This window comes from Podarcis gaigeae (genome assembly GCF_964106915.1).
Source record: "Podarcis gaigeae genome assembly, chromosome: 6".
NCBI classification, from domain to species: Eukaryota; Metazoa; Chordata; class Lepidosauria; order Squamata; family Lacertidae; genus Podarcis; species Podarcis gaigeae.
Window position 1 is genome coordinate 64,821,416 of NC_139682.1, and position 15,596 is coordinate 64,837,011.

At 43.9% G+C, this 15,596-nt stretch overlaps 2 protein-coding genes across 2 annotated transcripts in view; one reads left to right on the forward strand and one right to left on the reverse strand.

The window, feature by feature from the left end:
• LOC310846447 (serine/threonine-protein kinase TNNI3K) overlaps positions 1–15,596 on the forward strand; it is a 151,975-nt gene that overhangs the window by 111,832 nt on the left and 24,547 nt on the right. The gene's annotated exons all lie outside the window — the stretch shown is intronic.
• On the reverse strand, positions 673–15,120 carry LRRC53 (leucine rich repeat containing 53; the record flags this gene model as incomplete). The annotated part of the gene is made up of 5 exons (XM_083745770.1): positions 673–3,050; positions 5,884–6,470; positions 7,731–7,873; positions 10,290–10,936; positions 15,042–15,120. 5 exons carry the CDS (start codon positions 15,118–15,120, stop codon positions 673–675), a joined length of 3,834 nt encoding a protein of 1,277 aa, XP_083601896.1.

Below are 15,596 nucleotides of genomic sequence, written 5' to 3' on the forward strand. Positions count from 1 at the left end.
TAAAAAGTAACACTGTCATTGTGCAACCCCCATTGGAGGACCTGTCGTGCTGCATCACAATCTTGATTTGCATGAAGTCAGAGCTTGCACCCTCCATTGGATAATTTGTACTGTCTTATCGCAATCCTGGATTTGCTGGAAGTCAGGGCAGGAGAGGGAAGCAAATGGGAAGGCAGTCTTTAAAAGGGCATTTTCAAACAACAACAGATGTTTGAATAAAGCAGGGATGGAGGGACACAGAAGCTGTGAGAATGTTGTGGGGGCATGTTGAGGGAGCTGTGACGACATGGAGGACTTGAAGAAGCTCTGAGAATATGGACACTTGAAGGAGCTGTTATGGGATTTGGGGATTGGGGTGAGGGGGAAAGGGATGGGTCAGGTTGGCAAGGTGGCTGAGGGTTTGGTGGAGGGGGTTGATGCGTAATGTGAGCAGGGGTGGCAGTTCCTAGTTGTTGTTTTATTTAAAAAAGCAGTTATTCTATTGTAAGAAAACTTTATACAAAATATGCAATGCCTTCCTAACTGTAATTTATAAGCACAATTCTGTTCAGTAATTGCATGCTCTTTTTTATTCTGCATTTTGCTTTGGCTTTCACAGCTCAAGAGCTCCTTGTTTTTCCCCATCCTATATTGGTCTGAAAGTTTCAGTCCTGGGTTAGAAAGTCTAGCTTTTCATATTGAAAAGGGTTTTTTGTCTTTGAAGAGAACTAAGGAAGGATAAATGTTTTTTGAAATATTTGCTTTGCTTTGTTCTGCCTGTGAAGGCAATTCTTTATCACAATCAGCAGATGTGGGAGACAATGTAGGTTTGGAGACAGAGATTTCGGCTTTATGTGTCTTGTAAGGAAGTGAAGGCATCTCAGTTTGTTCCTCATAACTGACGTCTTTAAGCTTTGATAACAAAGGATGCTCTTGACATGTTGCTGGTGGCATTTTACATTCTTTATAATCACTGCTACCTTCATCAAGTTGATTGTTTGGAACTTCTTGCAAATCACTCTCATTATCCATATGCACCTTATTGTTCATTTCAAGATTGATGTTGCTCTCCAGATGTGTGTTTCCAGTTTCAGGGGAAGTGGGGACGTTTGATGTGTTAGAGATAATGGTCACTTTGACAACATTTTTATGAAACGTTTTGCATTTGTTATTCTCCCACTCATTCCCAGTTTGCACTCCTTCCTCTTTTAGGCCCGCTGAGACCATGAGTGTATCTGGGATAAACATTTTCGTTGACTCACTGTTGCTTTCTGCTTTGAAATCTGCTCTCTGGTGCTGTGATTTTGTTCCATATACTTCCATGTCATTAGTTCTAGCTGGCATTTGAAGTTGTTTGGTGGTTATACACCCAGCGGCCTGAGATTTAGAAAGTGTGCTGCTGAACTGAACTGGAGATTTGAATCTATTTATGTCCTTTTCTGTCGGAATTTGGTGTCTACTTGATGGTGGAATTTCACCAAAGCTATGGGACTCCACAGCAACTAGATTTCTTTGTGCAGATTCAGTCTCTATAGCCCTTTTGTGCCCTTCCAGTCCATCTTCCACTGTTAAGCTTTTATCTTGTTGTTTTTGGAACTGCTTCGGATTCCTGCCTTGCATTATATTCTCAGCAATTTGCTGAAACTGCATATTATCGTCTTTGGTGGCATTTTGCAAATTGAGCCCTTCTCTTTCAATAAAGAGAGCTTGAGAAAGACTGTGGTCTTTTTCCTGTGCTGCCATCATCAAAGAACTCTGGTGAAAGGCCAGGACTGCAGTTTCTGTAATATCTTCACTAAGCTCTTTAGAATTCACTGGTGCTGGAATGTTATTTGCTTCATTCTGCAAAACACTCAGTGAATGGTTGGGTGAAACAGCAATAGCTGAAACAGTCATCCTTGAAGTTCCATTTGGTGAGAATAGAGATGAGCTCCTGGTGCAACTTTGAGCTTGTAAAAGCTTGGCGGGTGAAGTACCCTCAGCAATTGTCATGTGAGAAACACTCTTAGAAGGACAAGAGATGACTGTAACAGCATCTGTACCATTTTCTTCAGGCAGTTTCCCAACAGATTTTCTAGAATAAATAATATCTTTGCTGCACTCTGAGATCTTTTGGGCAGCCACAGAATATTCCGATTCTGATTTTGTTTTTGTTCTCCTTCTTCTGTCTTCCCTCGTGGAAGCATGTGGCAATTTTGCCTGTCGACAACTTGGGCACTGTTCTTTGTTTTCTTTGGGGAGAAGCTCTTCAGGCTGGATTCTTGCTTTTCTAAAAGGATGTAAATTTAACTTCACAGTTAGAGAATCCCGGCTTTTAGTTTTCATTTTATGCTTCTGGATGAATCCAATCAGTTTTTCCCCAGGTCCTGCAGAGGTGGGAGATGGTTTCCTTTCTCCATTTTTTGCTCTTGAATCACAGTGCAATCTCCTTCCCAGAGCAGGGGTGAGGTTTCCTTGAATACTCTTGCCTTGTCCTTTGTTCTCTGGGGATCTCACCCCACTTAAGCCACTTGTCACATCCACCCTCTTTATTGTTGTCAGGTCAGGTACATAAAAGCTAACACTCTTGGGCTGATAGATTCTCTTGATTGCTGGCGATAACGACATCTCTTCATCAGTCATACAGGAACTGCCTGCTCTTTTGCTCTTAACTTCACTCTGTCCTTCATCCAACTTCACATTTTTGCCATGGTTCTGTTTCTTTTCTGTCGGGTAGTTGCGATATTTATCACAGCCTATGTATTTACAGATAAGGAAGTTGTCTAGCTGCGGAGAAATATTTTTGCTCCTTTCTAACGATCCACATGGATCATCCTGTTGCCATCCATGGCTTCCTAATGTTGCTTCTTTCACGCAGTGGTCCTTGGATTCCTCTGGTGTGTCAGGTGCTGATGATGAGGCTGTAATAAAATGCCTTTGCCTCAGCCTGTAAGGCTTTAAGCAGTCCTCATCCTCCTCGGTTTTGGATACAGACAGACACGACTCATTTGCTAAACGTTTTCCAAGCCCTTCTTTTGCCAAAACACACGCAGCTCTTGAATGTCTTCCACAGAATGTGTCACTTCTGATTCCTGTGAAACAGCAAACATTAAAACTTAGCACATGCAGAGGAGTTCTCTTACACTGGCTAAACAGATGTTTGGAACACCTACATCGGGGGTGCCAAAAAGAAGAGGGCTTCCCTGCTTATGGGAAAATGCAAAACAACTAGCTAATGTCTCAGGCTCAGCAAAACATTTTTACGTTGCAAAGCAATGGCTAATGTATTCTTTTGGAGTGGCCATTTTTAAAAAAATGAACTGAATAATGACTGATATGAAGACAACTTTGTTCTTGTTCTCTGTACTGAACTATACAGTCAATCAGTCATGTATGCTTCTGCAAGATAATTCTGTCAACACCATAATTTCTAAATATCCGAATTGAAGCTCTTGTGTTGACTGTGCAATTATTTATTTAGCACTGTAATACTAACATTGAAACCACATTCTCTGATCTTCTCTGCTTCCCTTCCCCTCATTTCCCAGCCTTCCTCCTGCACAACTCTTTCTTTTGTTGCATTTCACTTGATGAAAGCCACTCTGCTATCCTTATATGCCCCCTCTTGCTCCCCTCGCTTCCCCGTTTCTGGTTACTATCTACCCTACCCTTATTCCGCCTCTAGATTTTTTTCCCTCCCCCCTCCTTTCTGGTTCTTTTGCTGGTACAGTCAAACAAAACGCTTTCTCTCAAACTATTAGCCAATTTCCTTTCTGAACTCTTGGCTCATGCTGCTGACCCTCACCGTTTCTACTTTTTCCCTATTCCTTTTGAACATTCCCGCGCCCACCACTTCCAGGCAGGCTTCAACCCTCTTCATTCCACTGAGCATGCCATCTTCACAATCACCATATTCTTGCTTCTCCCAAATGATCTCAGCTCAGTCTTCTTCCTCTTTGACTTTACTGCTGCTTTTGATACAGCTGATCATTCTGCTTGGCTTGGCTTCTTTTTTTTTGCCATAGGTAAAGGTAAAGGGACCCCTGACCATTAGGTCCAGTCACGGATGACTCTGGGGTTGTGGCGCTCATCTCGCTTTACTGGCCGAGGGAGCCAGCGTACAGCTTCTGGGTCATGTGGCCAGCATGACTGAGCCGCTTCTGGCGAACCAGAGCAGCACACGGAAACGACGTTTGCCATATTTTTCGTCCTATAGGGCGCACCGGCCCATAGGACGCACCTCGTTTTTTTTGGGGGGGGGAGGAATAAAAAAAATTATTCCCCCCCCCCAGCCGTGGCTGCCACCCCAAGCCTTCCGCACACCTGCCCGAAGCACGGGGCGCCCTCCGGAGGGCTCCCCATGCTTCGGGCTGCAGGCTGCTGCCCGCAAGCCTTGTGAGCCCGCGGGAACTCCCACCGGGCTTGCAAGGCTTGTGGATAGCTTCCTGAAGCCTGGAGAGCAAGAGGGACCGGTGCGCACCGATGCCTCTCACTCTCCAGGCTTCAGCGAAAGCCTGCATTCGCCCCATAGGACGCGCACACATTTCCCCTTCATTTTTGGAGGGGGAAAAGTGTGTCCTGTGGGGTGAAAAATACGGTACCTTCTTGCCGGAGCGGTTCCTATTGATCTACTTGCACTTTGAGGTGCTTTCGAACTGCTAGGTTGGCAGGAGCAGGGACTGAGCAACGGGAGCTCACCCCGTCACGGGGATTCGAACCGCCGGTCTTCTGATCAGCAAGTCCTAGGCTCTGTGGTTTAACCCACAGCGCCACCCACGTCCCTTTTTGCCATAGTTCTGTGCAATTCTGACCTCAGTTGATTCTCTTCTAATCTCTCTTTCAGTGTTTCCCTCCCTAGCTGGGGTATCTTAGGGCTCTAACCTTAACCCTCTGCTAACACCTTTCTACATGCTCTTCCTGAGTGAGTTCATCCTATCTCATACTTCAGTGGCACCCTTCTCTACCCATCTGGGAATGACTGTAGTTTATTGAAAGAGCATTTGCCAGCAGGTTTGATCCCTGGCATCTCCAGGTAGGGCTGAGAAGGATTCCTTGCCTGAAACCTTGGAGAGTCACTGCCAGTCAGTGTAGACAGTACTGAACTAGATAGACCAATGGTCTACAGGCCCTTCAAGTGTCCCTATTTTCCAGGGACAGTCCTGGATTTACAGAAGCCATCCTGGTTTCTGATTTGATCCTGGAATGTCCCACTTTTCCTTAGGACATCCCTATTTTCATCGGAGAAATGTTGGAGTTATGCAACCTCCAAGCCAAGAAGATGAGTAACTATACAACCTTTAGAAGACACCTGAGAGCAGCCCTGTATAGGGAGGTTTCTTAATGTTTAATGCTTTATTATGTTTTTATATGTGTTGGAAGCCACCCAGAGTGGCTGGGCAACCCAATCAGATGGAATAGGGTGTCCCTATTTTCATCAGAGAAATGGAGGGTATGGACTCCCTTTAAGGCAGTTTCCTATTTTCCTACTCATATACTCCAGAATTTTCTACCTCCTTCTGATACTTCATCTCCAAGTGCCTTCCTAAGATGTACATTGGATGCCAACAGGAAGGCAGGATCGAGGAAGATCCTTGCACTGCCCCATGAGTTTGTTCTTCTTTCTCAGCAGGTACAATATCATTGCCACAGCCCCATAGCTCTCCCCCTCACTGCTATAGTAACCTTAGAACAGGAAGGCTATAATGTATCAGGAGCTAACAGTGGGCTTAGTTCTCATTCCCCAAACCTCAGACAGGGCACATTGGCATGGGAAATCATCACACCTGTGGCCTTTCTTGTTCTAATATTATGGAAGCAGTGAGACGTGCTTCTATTGATCTGTGATAACTCTTCATGAGAGGGAGCGACTGGGGAATCATCAGTCAAAACAGAAGCGATGTCCAGTTCCCAGGAAAAAGAGCTCACCTTGATTCAGTTTGTGATGGTCCTCAGATCTTGTCGCCTGTGTGTCTTCCTCCCACTGCCCAAAGTTGTCTGGGCTTCTAACTCTCCTTTGGAATTGTTTTTGGCACAGTCCATCTGCTTCATTAGGCACAGCTGCATTCCCAGAAGACTCTGGAGGATAAGACTGTAGCAGTCTACAGTTAAGGCACAAGAAATGGTCATTTTTCATCTGTTCATTCTCCTTTTGAATGCTTCTGAGTGGCATTTTTAGGCCTGTGCACTTAGACTCTGCCTTTACTGTTGCTTGATGGCTATTTTCCTTTAAAAGTGGCGTTTCCCTGCCAGACCCCAACATGGACATGACCTTTATTTCATTTTCCCGAGTTAAGTGGCAGTTACAGTATCCCTTAGTGAGGTAATTTCTTGGCTCATGACCACACTGGGATTCATCTAGGGTTCTGCAACAGCAGTTTCCTGATGAGTGTTCATTTGCTTTGCCGTGTTGAAACTTCCTGTTAAAGAGGGCTAAAACTAGGCAGGTGAGACCAACACCTCCTGTGACAAATACAAGGTTTATCAAAGATGAAATCAGGTAAATTAAGGTAGAGCTCGTTAGACATTAAACATACACATCAGAACATAATAAAACAAAACCACTAAAGGGATAATCCTGCTATATGAGATTATTAAAATGTAGCAGAGGAGGGGGTAGAACAGGAATCCAATTAAATCCCCACACATTTTTATCTATATAATTCTATCATTCTGTGTCATCCGCAGCAATTATTCAAGGAGCAAATGCATTTGTAATGATTGGAGATATATCCGAGATCTCCTTAAAAGAGAAAAAGTACCTCTTGAAGACCTTTTTATGCCAACAGGCATTTGCAGATGTTTAAAATTGATTAGCCAGATGCTTTAATGATTATTTGTCTCTCTTTTTTTCAGTGGTATTATATTGTTGTACACCGGCCTGACATTTTATGATATGGTGATATAGAAATATTTTCATTGAATGAAAGTAAATAGTTGTAGATGGAAGCTTTATCTTTGAAATGACAGTAACTGCATTGCAGAAAAGTCTGATAAGTCTTTTTAGTTCATGAACTATTGTCTGCCACCATCCAATGAAAGGAGGTTAAGTCTCCAGAAGGGAAGTTAAAGGAAGTTTGTTCATTTAAGAACTATACCTATATGTTTTGCTTCATGAAACTAATAGTAGTTGCGTGGAAGGCAATTTAGATCAGAAAACTTGTTCAGGTGGACAGCACAGAACACAGTGGCCCTGATCTGATTACGATCTCCCCTTTATATTTTTGTCTTATCGCTCTGTGTGCATAAGAGCGATCCAGTCACATTTCTCTTGCCTTCTCAAGTAGTTGCAAATTATAGCAGAAAAAAATTTACTCCCCAATATTCTCATAATTCTTTCTTTCAGATATTGACATTGAATGCTTGTTGGGTAGCAGAATAATTAGCAAACAAATTATTGATTATATGATAATGGCGTTTTGGATGTCAGTTTTTGACATTTGGGTTTGAAATTTGACTTCAGTATCTGATATTTGACTTAGCAGTTGACAGCTTATGACATTTCATATTTGACATCTGCAAAACAAAAACAAAAAACATTGAGAGATGCTGATTAGTTTGAAAAATATGGCTTTTGAAGTAAATGTCCACATTTTAAAAAATTGTAATATTTTGTAATTTTTGTGAAATTTTGTTTCTATGGGAATGCTAATTAACATGCTTGGCTGCAGTCTAATGGAGGGCATAATTAGATCGCAAAGGAAAATGGCTTTTTAAAAATATCTGGGAAAATCTGGATGTAAGTCATGTCAGCAGACTAAAGAAAGCTCAACAACTTTTTTGTCCAGATTTGTCCAATTATGACTTTGTTTACAGCGGTCCTGGGAAGTCTAAATTCCTCCTCAATTTCATCCCATCCCAGCAGTTCTGCAGACCGCAAAATAAACCCTAGACTTGGGCTTTCTTTGTCTATGAGGGTCTGCACAAATACAAAATAAAATTCATTTAGAATAAAGACTATTATTGAATGAGGATAAATTGTTGGTTTGTGTGTTTTTTAAAAAAAAACAAACAGACTAAATTTTGGAGAGTATTCTTCAGATCCTGAGAATTAAAAATCATAAACTGAGGTGGGATTGGAATCCAGATTCCTGGGGGCCAGACATAACGTTCTGTCCTCTGTACCACAATGCCATGGCAGTTGCCACCCACATGGGAAAATCAGGCATTCCTATACAATAGGGCTCATTGACAGCACTAGTCAGCTGATTGGCACTGTCATTAAGCCTCACTTGCAGAGGAATAATGAAAGCTTAAAAGTTAGCTCCCAGTTGTTTATTTGTAGCCACATTTTCGTAGTCACATCACGTGGGGCAGGTTGACATGGTTTGAGGAACATGGTCTTGTGGGCCAAGTTGGGGCCTGTGGAGGACCTTAGGCCTGTGGGGCAGAGTATCCTCACACCTGCTATATACATTAAGCCATGTCACGAGGTTATGTGAACCTTTGAAACCCATTAGACACAGTATATGTTTTTCAGTAATGTAGGCTGTGAAGGAAGCAGCCCAAGCAGTGAGAAGGAAAATTTGAGGGCATTTTAACTGTCTAGGGAAATTCAGGCTGGTTGTATCTCGAACTGCTTTGGCATTCCAAATAAGAAGCTAGTAGAGTAACTGGTTCTCTTTGGCACCAGAGGAGAAATATCACTTATCAATTCATCCAGCAGCCTCCCTGTCTTGTTTTCATCTTGGCAGTCTCCCTTCCACTTACAACCTGTGCCTAACATTTCTTCGCTTGTGAAATGAAATGAGATCACAGCCTGAGGTGGTATAGCTTCAGGCAGTGGTATAGCTCCGGGCGAGACTTTCAACTCCAAGATATATTTTTATATGTTTCTGTCAGAAGGACAATGTATTGTTGGTTGAAGAGAACTCAGGGTCATCGCAAAAGTGCAACGGAGCCACCATTCCAAGATAAATAAATAATTTCTGGGACTAACAGTAAGCAGAATAGGTGTAAGGCATATTCTGGAAGGAAGAACAGTAGTTTGCATGTTGCTGCAGGCAAGGAAGAAACTAATTGCCCTCTGAGTCCAGGTTCTCATTTCTAAGAGTCCCAGGCCTTGGAACACAAGAAGAAGCACTCCTTTTTAAAAAGACAAAAGGAGGCACACGACTGAGCAATATGAACGGTGCCATCCTTGAAGCTGTGTCTTGAGGCTCAGGAGGCCTTAATGGTGTGCAGTGCCTTCCATCAGCTTCAGCTGGTGGCCCAGCTGTGCCCCTATCTGGACAAGAAAGCCTAACTTCTGCCGTCTATTCTCTAGTAACCTCTAGTTCAGATTACTGCAATGCATTTTACATAGGAGCTGCATCTGAAGACGGTTTGGAAACTTCAGCTGGTGAAGAATTTGGCAGCCAAGTTGCTCACTGGAGCAAGACGGTTTGAGCATATTACACCGGTCCTGGCCTGACCGGCTGCCAATTAGCTTGTGAGCCCAATTCAAAGTGCTGGTTTTGACCAGTGGTGTAGCGTGGGTTGCCAGCATGCAGGGCAAGGAAAGTATTGTGCCCCTTAACTGGTGCCTCCATGCAGTGCTACTGCTGCTGCCAGAAAGAGCAGTGGAGCAGTGGTGGGACATGGGTGTGTGCCTTCACCACTGCCACCGCTGTGAGTCTCACCATCTGCCCATCTCTGCTGGCAGGGGATGCTGTATGGCCAAGGGATGCAAGAGCCTGTCCTCTCCCAGCTCCTGTTCAGCATGCTGCTCACATGAGACAGAATGGGGAGCACCTCCAGTTGCAGCACCAGCTGCAGAGGCTTGTCCCTAAAAATGTGCCTCGGGCAATTGCTCTGGTAGCCCACCGCCCATGTTACACTTTGATTTCAACCTATAAAGCCTCAGGACCACAATACTTCAAGGACCACCAGCTAGGTCTCCAGCTGTTTTGGGACTACAACTCCTATCATCCCTAGCTAGCAGGACCAGTGGTCAAAGAAGATGGGAATTGTAGTTCAAAAACAGCTAGAGACCCAAGTTTGGGCAACCCTGGACTCTTCATGATAGCTAATACACAGGAGATGTTACTTAGGACAAGGTGTGGGATTGGCTGGTTATTAGGTTCTCCATGACTATGATTTCATGATTATTTTTTCATAAAATGGTTTAAAAGAAGGAGGATCTCGGAATAGATCAGGTGACAAATATGCTGGCAAGGGGTGGGGGTGCCATTACCTAGAAAGGAAAAAACAGCAACCAGTGCAACATCTCGTCCGTAGTTCCTCCTCCTGTTTTCTAAAATACCAGGAGGGTTTTTAAGTGCAGACTTACAGTTGACCTCTGTGAGCTCAAGCAGATTGGTCACTGATGGGTTTTCAGAAGCTCTGCAACTCACATTATCAGCATTTCTGAGCATCCTTGATGAAGAATTGACGTATTTCCTTAGAAAGGAGGCTAGGTCATGAAGTTTGCATGTGCAGTTCCATGAGTTCTGGTCTAAACTTAGAAGACTTAATTGAGCGAGAGAGGAAAAGGTGTCAGGAATAATGGCTAGCCTGTTCCTTGAAAGGTCAATTTCCATCAGTTGGGCGAGGCTGTGGAAGGCTCTCTTTTCAATGGAGCTAATGAAATTGTTTGACAAATCTAGGATCCTGAGTTTGCCAAGCTTTGCCATCTCAAAGCTTTCCCCTGTGATGCTCATTAGTTGATTCCCATTTAAGTGGAGTCTAATAAGATCCTTTGTGCTCATAAACCAAATTCCACGAATGCGGCTCAAAATGTTGTTGCTTAACACTAGCACTTGCAGCTTTTGAAGTTCATGAAATGTGCTGTACGTGATAGAAGAGCTTGATATTTGGTTCTGGTCCAGAAGTAAAGTCTTCAGGGTTCTAAGTCCAAGAAAAGCATCATCTCTAATGGTTGTAATCCCATTAGCGCTGAGTCTTAGTAAAGTTGCATTGAACAGGAAGGACAGGTTAAACCCTTCTACTGAAGTGATACTTCCATCAGTAACAATCAAAGCTTTTGTGGATGCAGGAACAGCTATACGAAAGGAATAGAAATATAGTTAAGTTTCTATAGAGGTGCAGGCTTGCTCCTCGTAATCTTTGCTTGGATTTTAAGCAACTCATATTAATGGGGTGATGAATCAAAAGTTATTTTTCATTTGTTAAAAGAGAAAACTTCCCATTCTAATTTACAAAATACCTACTAGCATTCTTAATATACAATTTATTGATACAAAGTATTGCTTTGATAAATTTTATTTATTTGTTTTGACAGTTTATGTGCTGCTTAATTACAATCATTATCTAGGGGCGTGCAATGAAAATAAAAAACCAGTTAAAAATATAAATTCAGAATTGAGTTAAAATTCTTGCTGGAATAAACGTGTCTTTAGTAGGCACTGGAAATTCAAGTTGCCTGACCTCAACTGGAAGGGAATTCCATGAAATGGGGCCCACAATATTGAATGCATCCATACATCTGAGTCATGGGGGACCACTAGGAGTAACTCCCCTGAAGACCTCAGTGGTTGGACAGGGATATCAAGAATCTTGCATTCCTCGAGCTATCTTAGACTCAAGTTGTTAAGGACTTTGCAAATGAATACAAGTGCCTTGAACCTGGCCTTGTAACATATGGGCAACCAGTGCAAGCTTTTGAACACTGGAGTCATGTAGAGGGAATAGTTTGTCCCCATCAACAGTCTGGTTGCTGATATATCTATATCATCCACATCTATGGATATAGGCTGTGTGTGTGTGTGTGTGTGTGTGTGTGTGAGTCAGAGAGAGCATTAGAAGACAACTTAGGTCAGTGATGAAGTACAGTGTGATAGGTCATTTGAGCAACCTGCTTTTACAATCAAATATCACTTTTTAAAGCAATATTTTATCATTTCAAAAGGGGGGAAAGGAAAAGGAGCATGTAGTTAATTACCTCTATCCTGTTGAAAGAGAAACTTACCGCATTTTTCGCTTTATAGGACGCACCAGACGATAAGACACACCTAGTTTTGGGGGGAGGAAAACAAGAAAAAAAATATTCTGAATCCCAGAAGCCAGAACAGCAAGAGGGATCTGGCTTCTGGGATAGCCTCTTGCTGTTCTGGCTTCTGGGATAGCCCCTGAAGCCTTTCCTGGGCAGTGGGATGAAGGCTCCCCCTGCCTGGAAGAGGCTGCCCTCTGTCCCTTCCCCCATCTCCTGCAAGATCCGCACGCTCTTAAAAAGGAGCGTGGCTCTTGGGGGCTTTTCTGGGAAATGTGGGAAGGGACAGAGCCATGCACGAAGCCTCCGCAGGGCAGCAGGGAGCCTTCATCCCACTGCCCTATGGAGGCTTTGGGGGCCTATCCAAAAGCCAGAATAGCTAGAGGGGGTGCTGCGCAGCACTCCCTCTAGTTGGTCTAGCTTCGCGCAAAGCCTCTGCAGGGCACGGGGAGCCTTCATCCCCGTGTCCTGCATGGTGCCTTCATCCCGCTGCCCTGCGGAGGCTTTGCACAGCTAAGCCAGAAGCTAGAACAGCGAGAGGGAGCGCTGCGAAACACTCCCTCTCCCTATTCTAGCTTCTGGCTTAGCCGTGCAGCCTGCATTCGCTCCATAAGACGCACCCACATTTTCCCTTACTTTTTAGAAGGGAAAAAGTGTGTCTTATAGAGAGAAAAATACGGTACTTGGGGGCAGTTCATAAAGGCTATCCAAGGCTGCTCATCCCTAAGGCAAAAGTGCGCTAACCCCTGGAACAGATCCCAAGTAGATCTGCATCACAGGGCCCCAAATTCAACATTAAGTAGGAAGATGTTTTTATGCATTGTCCTTATTTCATGCTTCAGAATGGAAAGGCAGGGCCCCACTCCTTTTCTGTTTCATTATTTTGCCGCATTGTATCTAGTGAATGCAATAAGCATGCTATACATGTAATATCTGGCATTCCGTGTGATCTTTCACTCCGGCTGTGGAGGGTAGAGCTTTAATGGCTTCATAAACTGACAGCACAATTCTGCACCAAGTGGCTGGAAGGTATACATCGCTGCAGAGGTGCATTGCCATCAAAACCCCATCTGGAGCATGCTGCTTGCATCCTGGATGCAGCCTATGACTGGAAAGCACCAATGAAAAAACTCATAGCAAAACAGCCCAGAATCTAATAATAATATATCCAGGTCAGACCAAGATGATGGAAAGAGTGGACTGCTTCCCTTAACTGGAGCGGCATAGATATGTGTTATGCCAGCACTCCAAGCTGCCTCTCTCAGCTGACTGCCATCATCAATCTCCCTGCCCTGCCTGGATTAAGTCACTGCCAGCTTGCCCTCTCCCAGCACCATGCTCACTCAGACAGTAGCTTAAATTCATCAAAAGCTTCATACAACACTCTTGTCGTTACCAGTGTATTAATATTTTTTGGGGGGTGGGGGGGGGGTTTCCTGTGCTCCTGTGTGACAGATTTCTTCAAGAAACAGAAAACCATCTGTTCCACTAGATGTCAAAGTTAATGCATTGCTTATCACAATGATTTTTATGTTGTAATATGCAAAAAGACTTTCCCCGCCTCTCCACCTTTCTAATGGAAGTGAGAAACGAACAGCACTTTAACATAAGCACGCTGAGCAGGCAAGCTTCCCACATGCTGCTCAGCCACCGTGCCTCAATCCTGACCTGATGCACTCCTGCTATTACCAGCAAGGGCGTCCCCTGAGTAGCGACTGTCATTTGAGCTACCTCACCAATTTACTGATGCTAATGTTTATCTGTGCTGGGAAGTCATTTGTTGTTTTCCCTTTACAATATGGATTATTTTGCCTCGGGCGGTTGTAATAAACTTGACAGGGGGTCTGTTTTCTTATTGATGCCTTGGAGGATTTCCCATAGGGCTCTCATTAAGGCATCTGAATGCAGCCCCCCTGCTGTGGTATGTATTGCTTTTAATCAGGTCCCTCTATATGATAGAGATTAGCCCAGTCTTAGCTTACGTATCGTACAGTTGCTAAAATGACTGACGGAAGACTACAGAGCCGCCATTAAACAAGTAGCACTTTTCGCAAGATAAAAGTTGATGTTATTATGGGTTATCATGACAACGCTGGCTACTGCGCCGCCACTTCAGCATATTAGCATGCGTGTACTAATTGAATGAGGCAGAATGGTTGCGAAAGTGTGCTTACGTTGCATCTGCATGTTAAAACAGATATGGTGATACATTTGTCACCGAGCAAAGTAACGCAGGCTTTAAAACAGCAAAGGCACAAGGGTAGTTAAGTACTGCTAGATTACTTGCAAATGAAATAGTTTAACTGCCGGATTCTATAACTTGCAATACCAGCACAGGTATGCTTGTGACAGCTGTTAACAATGTTACCTGATCTTAACATTCAATCCAGCACAAAGGTTTAAAGTGACGATTTGAGGCAATTGGCTAGAGGGCTAATCAGTACCCCCCCCCCCCATGCAGCAGTACACTACAAGTTGTTGCCTGCAGGCCATCAATTACTTAAAAACACCAAAAGCTCTAATTTATTGTTTTTAACACTTTGTGAGATTTGCATTTTAATTTCTCGCTTAAATGAAAAACCAAATAACAGAAAGCTTCTCAGTTTTTGCACGTATTGAGCAGAGTCCATAAGTTTGGCAGCACCCAGCTGTGCTAAAACTCTTCAAGCACCAGCCTTTCAGCTGCCTTCTACGACTTTTAACAGGAAGCAGCTAGCAATAGGTTCATTAGCCTTTTGCTATGGACTCTTCCTTGGGCTACATAGGGTTAGATTCCTCTTCATGCTTTGGTTCTATTCCCTTCCCTCCAGAAATTTCATCTCATCTCACTAGTCCCCATCCAAGTCTTCCATAACTTAATCCTAGGCTAGTGCAGTGGTGTAGCTAGCTGCTTGAGCACCCGGGGCAGCACGCACACCCTGCGCCCAGGGCTGGGGCTAGCCACCCTTGGGAGCAGGGCAAGCCAACCATTGGGCAGGGTGAGCAAGGGTAGGCCACTCTGCATGGAGCCTTGCCACAGCCTCCCCATCATCTGTAGGGCGGCAGAGCCTGCAGATGCCTAAACCACTGTATCACTCCCAGGAGAGTGCTCTACAGGCCCTGTGGTAAGTGCCTCCCCCTTCCGTGTGGTGCCCAGTGCCTCCCACCCCCTAAGTACGCGTCTGCGTAGTGTGAGTCGTTTTTTGCGTATTCACCTCATTTGAGTTACTCCTTTCCTTGATGTACCTGCCTGTCATCCCGGCCTTGCCTGACCCTTCCTCTGACCCATGGACTGAACGGTAAACTTGATTTTGAAATAGTTGTACTCAGCAAATCCCACTATTGTAGATCTATCCTTCCTTATTTCAGCTTAGTTCCTACAAGGCTCTGTCCAATCTTTCTTCTGCAAAGGCCGAATGCGCTTGCTCTTGAAAGCCTAATATCAATGGCCTAATATCAAAATTGGTTATGAAATGTAGCCCAGAAGTTTAACATTACCCTTTTAAATGACTTCTGTGACTATTCAGAGATTCTTCCTAAAATAACTATGGCCTATGTGACGCAATCTTGATCCTCCTTAATTGAAACAATTATATATGACTTTATATGTAGCATAGCATTCCCACTTGAAATGGAATGGAGTTCTTTTGACATTGCTTTTGACTACCTCCAAAGCACAACTTTGAATGAGAACACATGGGCATTGAGCAGCAAGCAAAGAAACATTCCCATT